The 18,286-nt window shown below is 44.9% G+C and overlaps 1 protein-coding gene across 1 annotated transcript in view; it reads left to right on the top strand.

Annotated features, from left to right (window-relative positions):
• The first annotated feature begins 415 nt into the window (after positions 1-415).
• The window catches only part of SORD (sorbitol dehydrogenase), a 35,502-nt gene continuing 17,631 nt past the window's right edge, over positions 416-18,286 (top strand). Inside the window, exons 1-3 of the mRNA XM_019968911.2 lie at positions 416-622; positions 10,866-10,899; positions 18,058-18,222. Coding sequence (XP_019824470.2) covers positions 560-622; positions 10,866-10,899; positions 18,058-18,222 — 262 coding nt within the window. The 5' untranslated portion in view covers positions 416-559. The remainder of the gene's footprint in view (positions 623-10,865; positions 10,900-18,057; positions 18,223-18,286) is intronic.

The following is an 18,286-nucleotide window of genomic DNA, read 5'->3' as shown; positions in this document are numbered from 1 at the left end:
AATGCTAATCATACAGACCCTAAGGCCTCAGTTGAGACTAGACTGTATCAAAATCTCTGTGCTGGTCCTGAGAAACTGCCCCACACTGCCCATCCTCATTACTCCGCAGCTAAAGCTTGAGAGCTCTGGTCTGAGGGGTACTGCCTCTGCAGACTACTTTCAGGGCAGACTGGTCCCCTTGGATGTGAGACAGACCAACTGTGCACTGCAGGTGGAGCTGGGTTGGTCTTCTTCACCCCTCCCCACCCCCTTCCTACCTCTCCCTCTCCCTTCCCTACCCCCTCCCTTCACTCTCTAACTTTCTTCGCACCCTCCCCCCACCCGCTCCCCCTCCCCACTCCCGCCCCCGGCTAGCCCTGGGGAAGGCTAGCCCCGCCCCTCTCCGCTAGCCCCGCCCCGGCTGTCAGGGACAAGGAGGCCCCGCCCGGAGCTCGGCGCGCGCTCCCAGTCAAAGCCCAGCCTCCCGCCCCTCACCCCCAACCCTCCAAGGGGCCGCCAACCAAGCCACCTCACCAGCTGCGGACAGCGGCCCCGACCCGAGAGGGAGAGAGCGACAGACATGGCGGCGGCCAAGCCCGAGAACCTCTCCCTGGTGGTGCACGGACCCGGAGACTTGCGCTTGGTAAAACTGAATCGGGAGTGGGAAGACTAGCCTGTTCCTGCCCTACTCGCCTCCAAGCCCAGCCGCGGTCTCAGCTCGCCAATTCCAGCGCGGTGCGGGCCCCACACTGCGCGTCCTGGCCCGGCGATCGAGCTGGTTACCATGTTGGGGGGAGGGGGGACAGTTGGCCGTTCGTTCTAAGGTGCGGTGAGCAGGGTTCTTGTAACGTCCCTCCCGGAACCTAGCCCCGTGGCCGGCACGTGGCCAGAGCCCAGGAAGGTTGCAAAATGATTGAAGCCCTCTCCCTTCTTTGCCAGCTTCGGATTCATAGTCCTGCCCCTTGTCATTGCATTTTGCAGAAGTGATATCAGACAGGCTGCCTCATTTAGGACACGTGCTGGGCTTCTTTTCTGGTTAGACAGTGCAGGCAGAAAGAAGAGTCAGACATTTAAAAGCTGTGGTACTCGTATTTAATCTTTCTTGCTTGGGGCTGATCACACACCCTTTGCAGGATTATTAGATCAGCAGAATTCCTAGCACCTAATAGATACTCCGAAAGTGCCAGCTTCTTCCACGTTTAGTGTCAGCACAGATCTCCATCTCCAGGACTCTTGGTGTTCACCATGCCTGTGCCAAATTTATGGATCTTGATAGTCTTCATGTCTCTAAAGCGCCTTTCCTCCTTACCTCTCTTAGTCCACACGTGGTTTATGTTTCAGCCATTTTCCTTCCCGTTCCTTCTCCCTTGTCCCTTTAAGAGCAATATGTATGTGTCTCCTGCACCCCAGACCCTGCCTCTGCTCCCTGACTCATGGGACCAAAGTTCTGGGAGCTGCGGAGTCAGGCTTGTAGTTGTGCCAGGGCTCCTTTGACAAAGTCCATCTCAAATGGGCCTGGGCAGTTGGTATGTGGGAGGGGTCCTGTGCCAGCCATCTCACCTATTCCCTAGCACTTCCTTCCCCCTCAGAGAGAACATGCACCAGGATCTAAATTGGAGAGACTTGGAAAATTATCCAGCTCTAGTCAAGTAGTTCTTGACTATTTGATAATCTATGGTTTCTCTCCCCATAGGATGCAAACAGATTGAGTTTGGCAGCAATTTCAGAGTTCATGGACTTCCTTTATGGCCCTCCTTCATAGATCCTCTAGAGGTCTGTGGACCCCAGAATGTGCCTGCCCAGAGCCAACTCAGTTGAGGGAAGTGCCATCCCCAAGGTGACAGGCTTCATTAGTTAAGAGAGCCCAGAATAACCCAGAGTTTCAGACACTTATTCCAGTGCTCCTTCTACTCCCCTTGGAGCCTCCAGCCAAGATCCTGAATTAAAGTGTCACTGTTAGTTCTTATTGCTGCAGACACCAGATGGTATTATGAAGAAAGGAAAGTGGTACAGCTATACACAGCTTACAGAGTGATGTCAAACTCAGCCCTGCATCTACAAACATTTACTGGATGAGAGGGAGCCTGCTGTGTGCCATACATTGGGCTGGGGGCTCAGAGAGGAGGAGGAGGACACAGCCCTGACACCCAAGCTGCTCTAGACACTCAGATGCACTAAACGATACAAGTGTGAGGACTTTGCTGGAGGCCACAGAGAGTAAAGGCCTCACAGGGGCCTTTAGCCCAGGGAAGAGACCCTAGAGGAGATGGATGCTACTTGAGGACGGAAACTAGGGGACATTCAGGCAAGTGGAAAAGCAAGTACAAACTAAGAGCAGGACAAAATTTTGTGTCCTCTTTTCTGGTCTTATAAATATGTGGTGTACCGAATGCTCGGGCTTCCCAGGTGGCGCCAGTGGTAAAGAACCCCCCTGCCAAGGCAGGAGACATAAGAGACATAGATTGAATCCCTGGGTCAGGAAGATGCCCTGGAGGAGGGCATGGCAACCCACTCCAGTATTCTTGCTTGGAGAATCCCCATGGACAGAGGAGCCTGGTGGGCTATAGTCCATTAGGTTGCAGAGAGTCGGACACAAATGACGAAGCTTATCACACAGGCACTGAATGATCAGGGCCTGCCTTAAGGAAAGTCAGTGTACCTAATAATAAGCAGAACTGTAATTACACCCCCAGGCTCTCCGTTGCCTTAATTCCTAAACTCAGGCTCTCCCACTGCTCAGCCAGACTGTTTATATGGCTCTGTAGAACTAAGCATTGAACATAGAAGAGGGTGGGGAGGCTCACCTAAAATTGGTTTTATCAACTGTGCCTTAGAAGCCACCCACTGCCCAAATTAGGGGCTGGGATGGAGTGAGTGTATCCGAAAGAGATGAGAATGTGATAGGCTGAAGAATGTAGCCTGTGGTGGTGGGGTTGGTACACTCACTGGGTGAAAGGCTTCAGGGTGGATTCAGGAAGACCCCAACTCTTGGAGGTGATGGGGTTCATTTACTGGACAAAAGAGAGTAGATTAAAATGGTAAGTTTGGTTTGAATTTAAGATGTCTCTGGGACAGGACCTTTTAGTGTCTCTGAGAACCTCCCAGATTCCTCTGTCCATGGGATTCTCCAGGCAGGAATACTGGAGTGAGTTGCCATTTCCTTCTCCAAACACTTGCAACCTAACACAGACCCTTCTGGCCCTCACCACTCCCTCCTGAGCATGCGTGTCGCCCAGCACCTCCATAGGGAGCCAACTGGTGGGATATCTCTGCCCTTGCACCCCCTTAAAGCAGATAGGCTAAGTGTTTTGGGGTTGAGTTGGGAGTAGACATCTCAGCAGCCACTTGAAACTTGTGGCCTGCCTACCAGGAAGGAAACCTGATACCCAGCCTTCCTCTAAACTGCCTATGAAAAATGCAGGATTCCCTTTTCTTTCTCCAAGCTGTGGCTGCAGGGAAGGAAAAATTAAACCCCTTCACTATTAGGTAACTAGTGATCACCACAGTCACAGCAAGGGAGGAGTCAGTGCTCCTTGGCCAGGGGACTTGGGCCTGCACTGTGGTTTGGGCTCTGGGGCATTTGTAAGTTGGGTGGTAAATCAGAGTAGGAGTGTGTACACATATATACACTGAGAGTTTGCCGGTTTCTTTATAATTCCTTATAATGAGGACTTAGGATGTTCACTCCTTCACTCTTCCTTACCCCTAGCATTTTAAATAGAGAACATGTGGACTTGAAAGAAACAATGGAAGAGGTGACCAAGCTGATGCACAAACAGCTTATCAGCAAACACTGTCAGCTCGCTGAGGTCCTCTTCAAATGGAGACAGTAATGAGATCACAAGCCAAGTAGGGGCCAGAGTGGCCAGCAGCTCTACTGCTTCTGGTTGTGTGACTTAACAGATTACTTTCCATTTCAATTTCCTGTCTTTATAATGGGGATGGTAGTAGTACTCACCTCTGAGTTGTGTGAGAATTAGATAGCATTGGAGAGCAAGAAATTTTCCTGTACCCTTCTAGGTTCTTCTGGCTGGTCTGAGATAGGACCTTGACATGAGATAGGAGAAAACCAAACAAAATTTTATTAAATATGCATACATGAGAGAGACCCAGGAAAACTGAGAAACTTGCCAAAATGGCCAAAGCCCTCACCTTGAATACCATCTACAGCTAAAGAGAAAAGATGTTGAGGGTGGGGAGAGTCAGTTATGGGAGGTTGCCAGGGAAAGCTCAGAAAACAAGGGTAAGGTTGTTATACAGATTTAAGTCATTGCCTTCTCCACTGACGAGTTTCGAGAGATTTGGTCATCTTCCTCTATTTGGTACATTGAGGAAGACACCCTTATAAATGGAGATTTTCCTTACAAATGTGTCACTTGGGTTTTCAGAACGTATTCAAAAATAACCAGCTTAAAATAATTAATATGCCTAAGAGACATATTTTGGGATGGTGAATTCTGCTCCCTTACAGAATTCTTTCTCTGAATTATTATTTCATGGAATTGGGATATGAAATAGTCTAATTAGTTTTTCCCCGAAGAAGCTATTTGAGGGAAGTTATTTAAATAGTTGGAGAAGGCAATGGCACCCCACTCCAGTACTCTTGCTTGGAAAATCCCATAGACGGAGGAGCCTGGTAGGCTGCAGTCCATGGAGCCGCTAGGAGTCGGACACGACTGAGCGACTTCACTTTCACTTTTCACTTTCATGCATTGGAGAATTTAAATAGTTTGTGTTTCCCAAACTGTCTGAGATAAAGCACCAATTTAGTTTTGTTTCCAATTGGTCATGGATCAATATGTTTGTATCACTGCATTTGGATGTTGCAGCAATGTCAAAATGCTGTAAACATCTCTAAATGCCCCTGCCAATAATTTCTGTACATATTGCATCACCTATCAGCAGCAGTCCATCGACCATGCTGAGAACACGTTATCTCCCTTATTCTTACCTACCGGTTCTTTCAGATTTCAGGCAGGAGCCTGGGGACAGGGAAAACAAGAACAGCACAGCCCCCACCTGGTGGAGGGGATGTAGTCAGATGTTTTTGTTTTATGATAGCTGTATGAAGAGAGAACTGGTTAAGGGGAAATAATCATTTCAGAGCGACGGGTTGATGTTGTTTAATTATAAAGGGCAGAGAAAATAGTGCATTGGCATCAAGTTTAAACGTTAATCAGAGTACCATGAAGATATTTCTTAGTTTTTGCTCTGTGAGGAAATGTATTATATCTGATGTCCAAAGAATTCCTTTGAATCTATAATGATATTTTAAAAAGTGAGATAATTCTGAGTCTGTAATACACATTCAAGGGGTCCCTTTCTTGCATATACACTTTGCTGTTAAGATTTTGGTTGGGGAGGAGAGGATTGTAGAAAGAGGGGGGTATGATCACACAGCAGCTGGGGTGATCCTAAATGTCAGGTCTCTCTCCCTGGTTTTGCCACCAGTAGGCTGAGCTGCCTGCTTCTATAGGATTAAATTAAAGGGCCCCGAAAGGCTTTAAGGAACAGCTGGGCTAAACTGGGAGATTACTGTGAGTGAGGAAACGAGGCTGCTTAACCCTTTAATACCTGAGCTAGACTTATCAGTCAGAGGCAGTTGAAGCCGAATCTAAAACTCCTTCAGAAAACAGGAAAATGAGGTAGTAACAAATAGGCCAAAGAAATAACTCCTTTCTTTTTTATCTTAATTATGTTCCAACAACAAAACAAAACAAAACCAGATAACAACAGGCAATTAAATCCAGCAAATACTGCCATCTGTGCCAACAGATGCCATAGAAGGGCAGTGCCAAAGGCCAAATGCAAAAGGCCAGGAAGTACAAAGCTGACATTTTCCCCTAAAAGCAGGAGGAGCAGTAAACAATACCACAAACAGGATTTTAACATTTTATATTATACATCCTGGCGCTACTAACAGACCTGGTAAAAGTAACCCTGTTCTGATAGGAACACTAGAATTATGGGTGGGTGTGGGGTAAATTTCTTTCAAAACTGCATGACAGAGAAATTGAGGAGAAGTGTATACTCATATATAACATTGATGTCCACTTCATAAGTCTTTTAGTGTGGCTGTTAAAGCTGGCGATTTTCCCCAAACTAGATTTACATGAAGAACACTAATTATTGGAGAAACTATGGTCAAATTTTGTGAAGTGATATTCAGCTCAATAATTTTTTAGAAATGTTAATGTTCGGTTACCTAGACCTGAACGCAACGAGCACTTAATCAGTAAATAAAGAACCACCTAATAGGTTCATGCGTAGTTATGTCCATACGTTTTGAATAGGGAGGAATTTTTTTAAAGTTTATCACTGCTGAGAATCTTTTAACCATCATGTATGGATTCAATTAGGTGCTGCGGAAGCTCAGGAGAGGAAGGGTGGTGGGGATAGAGAAGAGTCTTTTTTGCAGGAGGTGATTGTTTCTCTCCATGTTCGTGATTCATCCGAGCCAGTCCCAGGGTTACAACCTTCTATTGGACAACCTCACCTGGATGTCCCTGACACTGCAATCTTTATACATCCAAACCTCAAATCTCCCTGAGTTCCCACAGGAATTAGGAAGCCATTCCAGGTAACTCCCTTCCCCTCACTTCTCACCTCCTGTGGGATCTCAAGGAAGAAGAAAGGGGATTGACAAGTGGAGAAATGGCCCCCTTGAGGTGAGGGAGTGAGTGTGGGGTGGTTTGGAAATTGCAGGAGGCTTGCAAGGAGGTAAATAGCTTGCAAAATGAGGGGGTTTAGGATTTTGCAGGGCCACTGGGCACTTTAAATGAATTTGCAATTTAGAAAGATTGTTATCGGCAGAAGACTGGTTGGAGCCCAGAGAGCCTGGGCTGGAGGCTGGAGACCCGCTCAGTGAACTTTGCGAGAATGTCTGACCCTTCTACTTTGACCTCGAGTTTGCCAGGACCAGTGTCGGCTAGAACAAAGCCTCTTAGGATAAATGGAAAACCTTTGAATTTTCCTCATACCCTCAAAACACCCTTCAAGCCCTCAGGGGAGGGGGAAAGTTGAGGAGTGAGGGAAACAAAAATAAGATTTTCTGCTCTGGTCTCCTTAAGGGTGCAGGGCAGCCAGCCAGCAGGTTGACAGGAGACCTGGCAAGTAGCGCAGGCGGCAAAGGTGGGCTGCAAGGACCAGGGGGCGAGAATGGCCGCTTTCTCCCAGCCGTGCCCTTTGTCCCTTACTCTGAGGCAGGGGTCACGGTCTTTACACTCAACTGTTAGAATCAAGCCTAAAAAATGCTGGAATCCTACTTGACTTTTCTCCTAAATTCCAGCCTTTTCAGAAGCAGTCTAGTTCCCTTAATGTTGACCTGAGAAACAAGAGACATACAACTTTTCTCCAAAATAGTTTTAAAAGTTACCCTTTCAAAAGAAAAAGGACACGGTTGTCTAGAGCTGGTTCAACCACGTTGTGAGCTGATTTTACAGAAAGGATTTTGATTTTATTTCTTTTGTAATAAGAGCTAACATTTACTACGAGTCAGGCACTCTTTTTTTTTTTTCTTTTTGGCTGAGCTGCACAGCTAGTGACATCCTAGTTCCCCGACCAGCGATTGAACCCAGGCTCTTGGCAGAGAGAGTTTGGAGCCAGTGGACTACTGAGGAATTCCCAAGGGCTCTCTCTTTTATGATTATCTTCGTTAGAGGAAGAAGATTCAAAGTCCAACGACCTTATGTAACTGCCCCAAGGACACACAGCTCCTGGAGGGGAACCTGTGTTTCAACAGATAGGTGATTCCAGAGTCATGTTGGCTGGAGGAGGGGGAGGGCATTTTCTCCTAATTTCTCCTCATCTTGAGACCATTGCTACCATCCAGGCAAGACATACTCAGATGGACAACTGGAAGTTGAGGAAAGGGGGCCAATAGGGCATATTCAGGGAATATATATTTAAGCTAATTTGAGAAAATATATTTAGGAAAGGCAAGATAACATTTAGGATGTGAGATTCCCCTGAGATGATTCTGTGTTCCCACAGAGTTCTTCCTGAAGTATTTACATGATTTATTTGTGGTGGTGGTGGAGGAGGAAGACCTGAAGGGCATAGAAGGGACTCAAAGTGAAAATGCTGTAAAACTTACATAACTCAGTAAAGAGTGTTACTCAACTCCTCTCTATCCCTTGGTTACTATCACTCACAGAAAAATAAGAAATCCTGTTCAAGAGACTTTGAATATGTGTGATGACAAACCTTTGGGAATGAAGAAAGGGGCCAGGGGGTTAAAAGTGAAATTATAAGATCTCAGAGGAGCTAAGAAATTTTGATACATGAGAAATAGGATAAATGAATATCACCACCGTAATATGAGACAGAAAAGGAGATTAAGTAAACAGGATTTAGCCAACATCATACCAAGGAACCAACCATAAATTAAAAGCAAGATTTTTTTTAATAACCATAACTTTTGAAAACATTGTGAGCCCTGCAGCTATGCTTAGGATAATATTTACAAATTTAAGGACTGATCTTAACATGGTCTTGTGCTCAGGTGGCATGTCTCCTGCAGAGAAGAGAGAGGAGAGCCAAACTGAGCTGTAAGAGTCTTTAGACTCAGCAAGAAAGAGAACAGAAAAAGACATGATTTTCAGGGATGGGTATTTAAGTTCCCCATGTCTGTTCTGCTACTAAGGAAAAAACAGGTTATCGGCACAGCACCCTCTAGTGTCCAGGAGAGACACTGCAGCTTTGCCCATGTGGTAAGACCAAAGTTTGTGAGCTCTGTTAACTCCCAGTTACAGTAATCTCTGGTGACCCAAGGGCAACTTGGTGCTCCTAACTGTTGCTTTGAGTTTGGATCTTACCATCTTTCCATCCCAAATTCCCAGTGCCTGGAAAGTTGCCTACTAGCACCTTAGGGGGTTGTGGGGGTAGGGGATGGGTGGGGATGGGGAGAGTGCAGTTCCATGTTTGAAATAAAAAGCCTTACTTAGTCTTAGTTTCATTTTAGCATGTAATTTAAATTTTCATTCCGTATAACAGAAACATAACCTTACACAGCAGTCTCTGATGCTGTATAATGTCAGATGTGGGACCAGCAACTTTGAGAAAGATTTTGGTGACAGCCAGCTATCTGGAGTTGCCTGTTTCTAGATGGCTTTCTTCCCTCCCTCTCTTCTCTCCTCTCTCCTTTCCTCTCTTCATTCCAAATGTATTAAGAGATGAAAAAACTGCCTCTTGTCCCCCCATCAAGCTACTTTGGGTGCAGCTCCATCATTTACTACCTTATTGTTACTATGAACAGATGGCCAAATCTCCCTGTTCCTCACCCTCATCATAGACCAAAAATGGGATAATAATAAGGCATTACATAGGGTTGTCCTGGGGATGAGCTGAGGTGATGCATGTGCAGCACCTGACACAGAGAAGTTGGTCAGTGTTAACTAATGAGCATGAGTGTTAACCCTTTGATCTTTTGATTCATGGGAAACAGGGAGTTCAAATAAGCATTGAGCTGTTATAACAGAAAAGGCTGATAATCTTGGATGAGCAAGAACCTCAGACTTTCTGTGGAAATACTGTTATGGAGAGTGATTATTTAACAAGTACCAAGCCTCCCAGGTTTGGCGCAGAGCACTGTATCTGGTGCCAGAGATTGAAGGCATAGTCTTTGGCAACAAGGTTCTTATCATGTTAGCAAAATAGTGCTGCTGCTGCTAAGTCGCTTCAGTCGTGTCCGACTCTGTGCGACCCCATAGATGGTAGCCCACCAGGCTCCCCTGTCCCTGGGATTCTCGAGGCAAGAACACTGGAGTGGGTTGCCATTTCCTTCTCCAATCAAAATAGCACTAGGATTACTTATTGCTCCCATAAAAGCATCTGGAGGAGGCTTTGTGAAGGAGGCAAGCTTTGAGCCTTGCTTCCTTCTAGAGCACTCTGCATTGGGCCCAGTTCCAAAATTCTCATTATCTGATTGCTCCTTACATCACCCCTAGAGGAGAAAAGGCAAATTCGACTTTGAGGGTGCAATGAGATGCAATGAGGCAGGCTTGGGAGTCGGACACACCTGGGGTTAGACCTAGTTTGTCCATTCTGGTCCTGTGACCTTGATCAGGTTTTTTTAACTTGCTAGTCTCAGGTTTCCCATCTGCAAGTGATGGGCCATGTGCCATGATGTATGTAAAGCCCAGTAGACTGTCTGGCACATGGTATGTCCAGTGAATGGTTTATTTGTATCCCTTCTCCCTCTTCTTGCTTGGCTGCCTTCAAAGAATTAATAAAATGAACATTTGGATTTGGCCACTCACTGTCCTTCTACCTTGTCATTAGGAACTTCCTAGCTAGTTGGCAGTGGGAAAAAAAGCTTGGTAAATTATCATTATCCTCATCATAAATAGCTGTGACCATCAGATTGCTTTTTAACCCAGTGAGCATGTGCAAAATGCAGGTCCTCTGTGTCCCCCCAAACTAAAACTCCAGTGGGAGGTTTTAAAAGAGAGTACCAAGCGTTAGTCTGTGCACTGATGTGAATGAGCGGAGCACACACAGTTTCCAACATGTTCAGAGACAAAAGCCTTCCTGTGCAACTGCTGGAAACACCTCATCCTTTCCCAGTACAAGTTCGCCAGACCAAAGAAAACTAAGTAAGAATTTATTATCCACACCCCATATTAGAGACCCAGAAGTATCCTTTCTGCCAGGGTATGCAAGTTGTGTACTTTTCCTTGCTCCATGGCACATTTCACCAGTGGGCTGGATGAGGTCAGCAGTTGGAGTCAGCAGGATTCAGGATAACCCCTCCGACATCCACCCAGCAGCGGTATGGTCTGAATCTGTGTTAATTATAAGAAGAAATATTTGAATGAAACTTTGAAATGTTCATAAGGTAAAGTTGTTGTACATGCTAAATTATTTTTCTATTTTGTTTCCTTTAGGAAAACTATCCTATCCCTGAACCAGGCCCAAATGGTAGGTCCGTGGAATATTCGACTTGTCTTTTATTGTTTCTTGTTGTTTACCCCGGAGACACACATATGCTGTTCCTTTCTCCCTCTTTTCCTACTGTTTGTTACTTAAAAACCTCCATAAAAAGGAGATAGGAGGAGGATTCAGGATGGGGGTGTACATGGGTACCCGTGGCTGATTCATGTCAGTGAATGACAAAAACCATCACAATATTGTAAAGTAATTATCCTCCAATTAAAGTAATTAATTTAAAGAAAACTATGCTTTTCTTAGGCTTTCAACCTAGTTCTATTGTCCACAGTATGGCTAGATAGATTCAATCGGCTGCTACATGAAATAAAAGAAACAGTGATAGAACCAGAGGAGTTACTGTATCAAACTGCTGACTTGTCCCAGAGAATTTGACATAAAATTCTTCAGGTTATGGACAAAGGCAGAATTGTCCCTCTTTTGAACTAATGACAGAATTAGGTTACTCTGTCCTCTATAAACTGCCATTTGGATGGCCAACCCATGTCCTAACTCCAAACTTTGGAAAGGCGTGAGTCTTTAGATCGTAATCTTGTAAATACAAAAGGGGACGTCCAGGACAGTCTCCAAAGACCAGGCTGTTCTCTCCACTGGGGGTGGGACGAGCTGCATAGAGCCCTTCCCTACTACCCTAATCAAACAGGAGCAGGAAGTGGGTGAGCACACTGGGGCAGGGTTCCTGCCACCTTTGCTCCATTCCTTCTGGCCAAACCTGCCCAGCCGAGCTGACCCGCACATTTCCCAGGGTGATGTCTCTACCTGGGGAGCTCATGCCACCCTCCTAGCTGTGGCAGCTTCCAACTGACAGTTTCCCAATTCCTTTCATCCCTGGGGTCCCGCAGCAGGAAGTGAGGCAGGTGGCAAGGGGCAATTTCTATCCTTGATGAGTTGGGTACATGCTTCCCTGCCTCACCCAGAACTGTAGCTTCTGTGTGAACATCAGACTGAAGGCAGCTTTCCTGGAGCCTCTGGGGTTTTGTTACTCAAAGGTCAATTGGGTTACTGATTTATAGCAATAGTTCACTTCAGTTCAGTCGCTCAGTCGTATCCAACTCTTTGCGACCCCATGAATCGCAGCACGCCAGGCCTCCCTGTCCATCACCAACTCCCGGAGTTCACTACAATCACGTCCATCGAGTCAGTGATGCCATCCAGCCATCTCATCCTCTGTCATCCCCTTCTCCTCCTGCCCCCAATCCCTCCTAGCATCGGGGTCTTTTCCAATGAGTCAACTCTTCGCATGAGGTGGCCAAAGTACTGGATCATTCCTTTGTGAATGAAGGAAGCATCATTCTTTCCAAAGAAATCCCAGGGCTGATCTCCTTCAGAATGGACTGGTTGGATCTCCTTGCAGTCCAAGGGACTCTCAAGAGTCTTTTCCAACACCACAGTACAAAAGCATCAATTCTTCGGTGCTCAGCTTTCTTTACAGTCCAACTCTCACATCCATACATGACCACAGGAAAAACCATAGCCTTATCTAGATGGACCTTTGTTGGCAAAGTAATGTCTCTGCTTTTCAATATGCTGTCTAGGTTGGTCATAATTTTTCTTCCAAGGAGTAAGCGTCTTTTAATTTCATGGCTGCAGTCACCATCTGCAGTGATTTTGGAGCCCCCAAAAATAAAGTCTGACACTGTTTCCACTGTTTCCCCATCTATTTCCCATGAAGTGATGGGACCAGATGCCATGATCTTAGTTTTCTGAATGTTGAGCTTTAAGCCAACTTTTTCACTCTCCTCTTTCACTTTCATCAAGAGGCTTTTTAGTTCTTCTTCACTTTCTGCCATAAGGGTGGTGTCATCTGCATATCTGAGGTTATTGATATTTCTCCTGGCAATCTTGATTCCAGCTTGTGCTTCTTCCAGCCCAGCATTTCTCATGATGTACTCTGCATATAAGTTAAATAAGCAGGGTGACAATATACAGCCTTGACGTACTCCTTTTCCTATTTGGAACCAGTCTGTTGTTCCATGTCCAGTTCTAACTGTTGCTTCCTGACCTGCATACAGATTTCTCGAGAGGCAGGTCAGGTGGTCTGGTATTCCCATCTCTTTCAGAATTTTCCACAGTTTATTGTGATCCACACAGTCAAAGGCTTTGGCATAGTCAATAAAGCAGAAATAGATGTTTTTCTGGAACTCTCTTGCTTTTTCAATGATCCAGAGTGTGTTGGCAATTTGATCTCTGGTTCCTCTGCCTTTTCTAAAACCAGCTTGAACATCTGGAATTTCACGGTTCACATATTGCTCAAGCCTGGCTTGGAGAATTTTGAGCATTACTTTACTAGCGTGTGAGATGAGTGCAATTCTGCAGTAGTTTGAGCATTCTTTGGCACTGCCTTTCTTTAGGATTGGAATTAAAATTGACCTTTTCCAGTCCTGTGGCCACTGCTGAGTTTTCCAAATGTGCTGGCATATTGAGTGCAGCACTTTCACAGCATCATCTTTCAGGATTTGAAATAGCTCAACTGGAATTCCATCACCTCCACTAGCTTTGTTCGTAGTGATGCTTTCTAAGGCCCACTTGACTTCACATTCCAGGATATCTGGCTCTAGATGAGTAATCACACCATCGTGATTATCTGGGCCGTGAAGATCTTTTTTGTACAGTTCTTCTGTGTATTCTTGCCACCTCTTCTTAATATCTTCTGCTGCTTTTAGGTCCATACCATTTCTGTCCTTTATCGAGCCCATCTTTGCATGAAATGTTCCTTTGGTATCTCTAATTTTCTTGAAGAGATCTCTAGTCTTTCCCATTCTGTTGTTTTCCTCTATTTCTTTGCATTGATTGCTGAGGAAGGCTTTCTTATCTCTTCTTGTTATTCTTTGGAACTCTGCATTCAGATGCTTATATCTTTCCTTTTCTCCTTTGCTTTTCGCTTCTCTTCTTTTCACAGCTATTTGTAAGGCCTCCCCAGACAGCCAAAAAATTGCTTTTTGGCATTTCTTTTCCATGGGGATGGTCTTGATCCCTGTCTCCTGTACAGCGTCACGAACCTCAGTCCATAGTTCATCAGGCACTCTATCTATCAGATCTAGACCCTTAAATCTACTTCTCACTTCCACTGTATAATTATAAGGGATTTGATTTAGGTCACACCTGAATGGTCTAGTGGTTTTCCCTACTTTCTTCAATTTCAGTTTGAATTTGGCAATAAGGAGTTCATGATCTGAGCCACAGTCAGCTCCTGGTCTTGTTTTTGCTGACTGTATAGAGCTTCTCCATCTTTGGCTGCAAAGAATATAATCAATCTGATTTTGGTGTTGACCATCTGGTGATCTCCATGTGTAGAGTCTTCTCTTGTGTTGTTGGAAGAGGGTGTTTGTTATGACCAGTGCATTTTCTTGGCAAAACTCTATTAGTCTTTGCCCTGCTTCATTCCATATTCCAAGGCCAAATTTGCCTGTTACTCCAGGTGTTTCTTGACTTCCTACTTTTGCATTCCAGTTCCCTATAATGAAAAGGACATCTTTTTGGGGGTGTTAGTTCTAAAGGGTCTTGTAGGTCTTCATAGAACCGTTCAACTTCAGCTTCTTCAGCGTTATTGGTTGGGGCATAGACTTGGATTACTGTGATATTGAATGGTTTGCCTTGGAAACGAACAGAGATCATTCTGTCGTTTTTGAGATTACATCCAAGTACTGCATTTCGAACTCTTTTGTTGACCATGATTGCTACTCCATTTCTTCTGAGGGATTCCTGCCCGCAGTAGTAGATATAATGGTCATCTGAGTTAAATTCACCCATTCCAGTCCATTTCAGTTTGCTGATTCCTAGAATGTCGACGTTCACTCTTGCCGTCTCTTGTTTGACCACTTCCAATTTGTCTTGATTCATGGACCTGACATTCCAGGTTCCTATGAAATATTGCTCTTTACAGCATTGGACCTTGCTTCTATCACCAGTCACATCCACAACTGGGTATTGTTTTTGGAGTTACTTCTCCACTAATCTCCAGTAGCATATTGGGCACCTACTGACCTGGGGAATTCCTCTTTCAGTACCCTATCATTTTGCCTTTTTAAACTGTTCATGGGGTTCTCAAGGCAAGAATACTGAAGTGGTTTGCCATTCCCTTCTCCACCTCTCCACCATGACCCGTCCGTCTTGGGTGGCCCCACAGGCATGGCTTAGTTTCATTGAGTTAGACAAGGCTGTGGTCTTAGTGTGGTTAGATTGACTAGTTTTCTTTGAGTATGGTTTCAGTGTGTCTGCCCTCTGATGCCCTCTTGCAACATCTACCGTCTTACTTGGGTTTCTCTTACCTTGGACGTGGGGTATCTCTTCATGGCTGCTCCAGCAAAGCGCAGCTGCTGCTCCTTACCTTGGCCGAGGGGTACCTCCTCACGCTGCCCCTTCTGACCTTGAATGTGGAATAGCTCTCTAGGCCCCCCTGTGCCCGTGCAGCCACCACTCCTTGGGGGTGGGGTTGCTCCTCCCTGGCCTCAGGCGTGGGGTAGCTCCTGTCGGCCGCAGCCCCTGACCTAGGATGCGGGGTAGCTCCTCTTGGCTGCCACCCCTGACCTTGGACGTGGGGTAGCTCCTCTCAGCCGTTCCTGCGCCATCGCAGCCTGGTACTCTCGGCCGCTGCCCCTGACCTCGGACGTGGGGTAACTCCTCTTGGCCGCCTCCCCTCGGGCATGGGGTCCTCCCGGCTTCTGCCCCTGACCTCGGACGTGGGGTAGCTCCTCTCGCCCGCACTAAGAAGACAGATAATAGCTGTTTCTATCAGTGTTAAGCAAGTAATGTATATTTAAGGCTCAAGTGTATCTACCGAGATATGATATTCAGAGAAGTGAAAGGGCACTTCATTGTGTTCTGAAAAGTTAGTGTGGATTCCAGAGGTGGCAAAAAAAAAAAAAAAAAGAAAAGAAAAGGGTTTCTCTGGACCCAAAGGAAGCTTTTCAGTTTCTCTCTGCAGCATGCTTCTCTCATTTTCTTATCCCTTGCCACTCTTGAGTTGAAAAGGGAAATGATGGTAAATTTCAGCTAGCGTTCTAGCATCTCAAATGTAATCTCATGTTATAAATTGCTAACTTCAAGAGAGGAAACTCCTAGATAATTTTCATGACTCAAATGACTTTTCCCTAAGTTTGATCTCAGGATGTGCCCTGCAACTTCTTACCCTGTTCACCAAGGACGAGGAAGTTCTACGGAGCCACACCTGGTGGATCTCCCGTGGTTTGTGACAAGGGCAATGTGTAAAACATCCGAGTGCGGAGCAGAGCTCTGGTCTCTTTGTCTTCCTAGGGCAGAGCTTTTTCTCAGGGAGATACTTTGTAATGTGGTAAACTCAGTCACACTAGGCCAGTAATCCTTTAGGATTTATTTCAGCAAAGGGGCTCAGTTCAATCATTATTTTAAACTTGGAAAACTGACAACAACAATATCACCAAATCTCACTATATTCAAACCTGTGAAGGAGAAATGCCAGTTGAAGTCTTTGGATGGTTTAAATTAAAGCTGCACTTTTGAACAAAACAAGCATGAAGAACTCAGCCTGATAGCACACAAAGTATTGCCAAGCCTGAATCGTACCAGCCTCCTTCTCATGATAGATAAGAATCAGGCATGCATGCTCAGTCGCTAAGCTGTGATGGACTCTTTGCAACCCCATGGACTGTAGCCCACCAGGCTCCTCTGTCCATGGGGTTTCCCAGGCAAGAATACTGGAGTGGGTTGCCATTTCCTATTCCAGGGGATTTTCCCAGCCCAGAGATCAAACCCACATCTCCATCTCCTACATTGGCAGACAGGTTCATTATCACTGAGGCACCACCTGGGAAGCTCAAGACTCAAGCATAGCATATTAGTTGTCTGGAAACAGTTATCTCCTCAAAAAACAGGTTTTTTTTCCTCTTAGGTAGTTGACACACTTCTTCCTACTAACACCTTTTATTTGGTGTATTAGAGTTCTCCAGGGAAATAGAACTGAGAGACATTATTATTTATATTAGCTTTATTATATAGAGAGAAACAGAGACAGAGGAGCTGCCTAGACTGAAATCTGTAGGGATAACCAGCAGGCTGAAAATTCAGGTAAGTTAAGTTAAGGAGAATTCCATCTCCTTCAGGAAACCTCAGACTTTTTTAAGGCCTTCAATTGATTGGAGAAGGTTTATCCACATTATGGAGAATAATTTGCTTTACTCAAAATATACTGGTTTAAATGTTTGTTTTATTAAAGTATTATATAATTTACACACAGCATTATGTTAGCTTCAGGTGAACATGATGATTTAATATCTGTATATACTGTGAAGTGATCACCACAATGTCTAGTTAACATCTGTCATTGCAAATAACTATTGTACAGTTTTTTTTTCTTGTGATGAGAACTTTTTTAAGATCTGTTCTCTCAGGAACTTTGACATATGTAACACGGTATTATAAATACAGTCACCATTCTGTACATTACCTCCCCAGACTTATTGATATTTATTTTATAAGGAGAAGTTTGTTCCCTTTGACCCCCTTTGCCCATTTCACCCACCTTCCACTCCTTGCCTCTGGCAACCACCAATCCATTTTCTGTATCTGAGTTTGGTAGGTTTTTGTTTTGGTTTGGTTTTAGATTCTGCATTTAAGTGAAATCATATGGTATTTGTCTTTCTCTGACTTATTTCACTTAGCATAATGCCCTCAAGGTCCATTCATGTTGTTGCAAATGGCAAGATTTCCTTTTTTAATGGCCGAATAATATTCCATTGTATATATAACACCACCTTTTCTTTGTCCATTCCTCCATCAATGGACACTTAGATTGTTTCCATAACTTGACTATTGTAAATAATACTGCAGTGAACATGGATGTGCTTAAATGTTAATCACATCAAAAAAGTAACTTCCCAGCAACATCGAGCATTTAACCAAACAGCTGGGCACCATAGCCAAGCCAAGCTGATGCATAGAATTAGCCCTCACATGCAGTTATTTTGCTGTTTGGAAGCTTTCTTGCCTTGTAAGACTTAGTCAAGCTGCTTTTTAGCTTGTTTTCCTCTGTGATCTAAGTTTTATACCTGACCTTGAAACCAAACCCTCTCATTTGTCCAGAGGAAAAACACCTCAGAGAGATAGAGGGGTCCTTCCCTTCCTCACTTGTTTTCTCCTTCTCCTTTCTCTTACCAGAGGTGCTTCTGAAGATGCATTCTGTTGGAATTTGTGGCTCAGATGTCCATTACTGGCAGCATGGTCGAATTGGAGATTTTGTTGTGAAAAAGCCAATGGTGCTGGGGCATGAAGCTTCAGGAACAGTCGTAAAAGTGGGATCATTGGTCAGGCACCTACAACCAGGTCAGCAAAGCCCTTTCGCCAATGGATTTGTTTATTCATTCAGCACATATATTTCTGTGTGATT

Source organism: Bos indicus, chromosome 10 (genome assembly GCF_029378745.1).
Source record: "Bos indicus isolate NIAB-ARS_2022 breed Sahiwal x Tharparkar chromosome 10, NIAB-ARS_B.indTharparkar_mat_pri_1.0, whole genome shotgun sequence".
NCBI classification, from domain to species: Eukaryota; Metazoa; Chordata; class Mammalia; order Artiodactyla; family Bovidae; genus Bos; species Bos indicus.
This window is presented reverse-complemented; position numbering and strand designations above follow the sequence as displayed.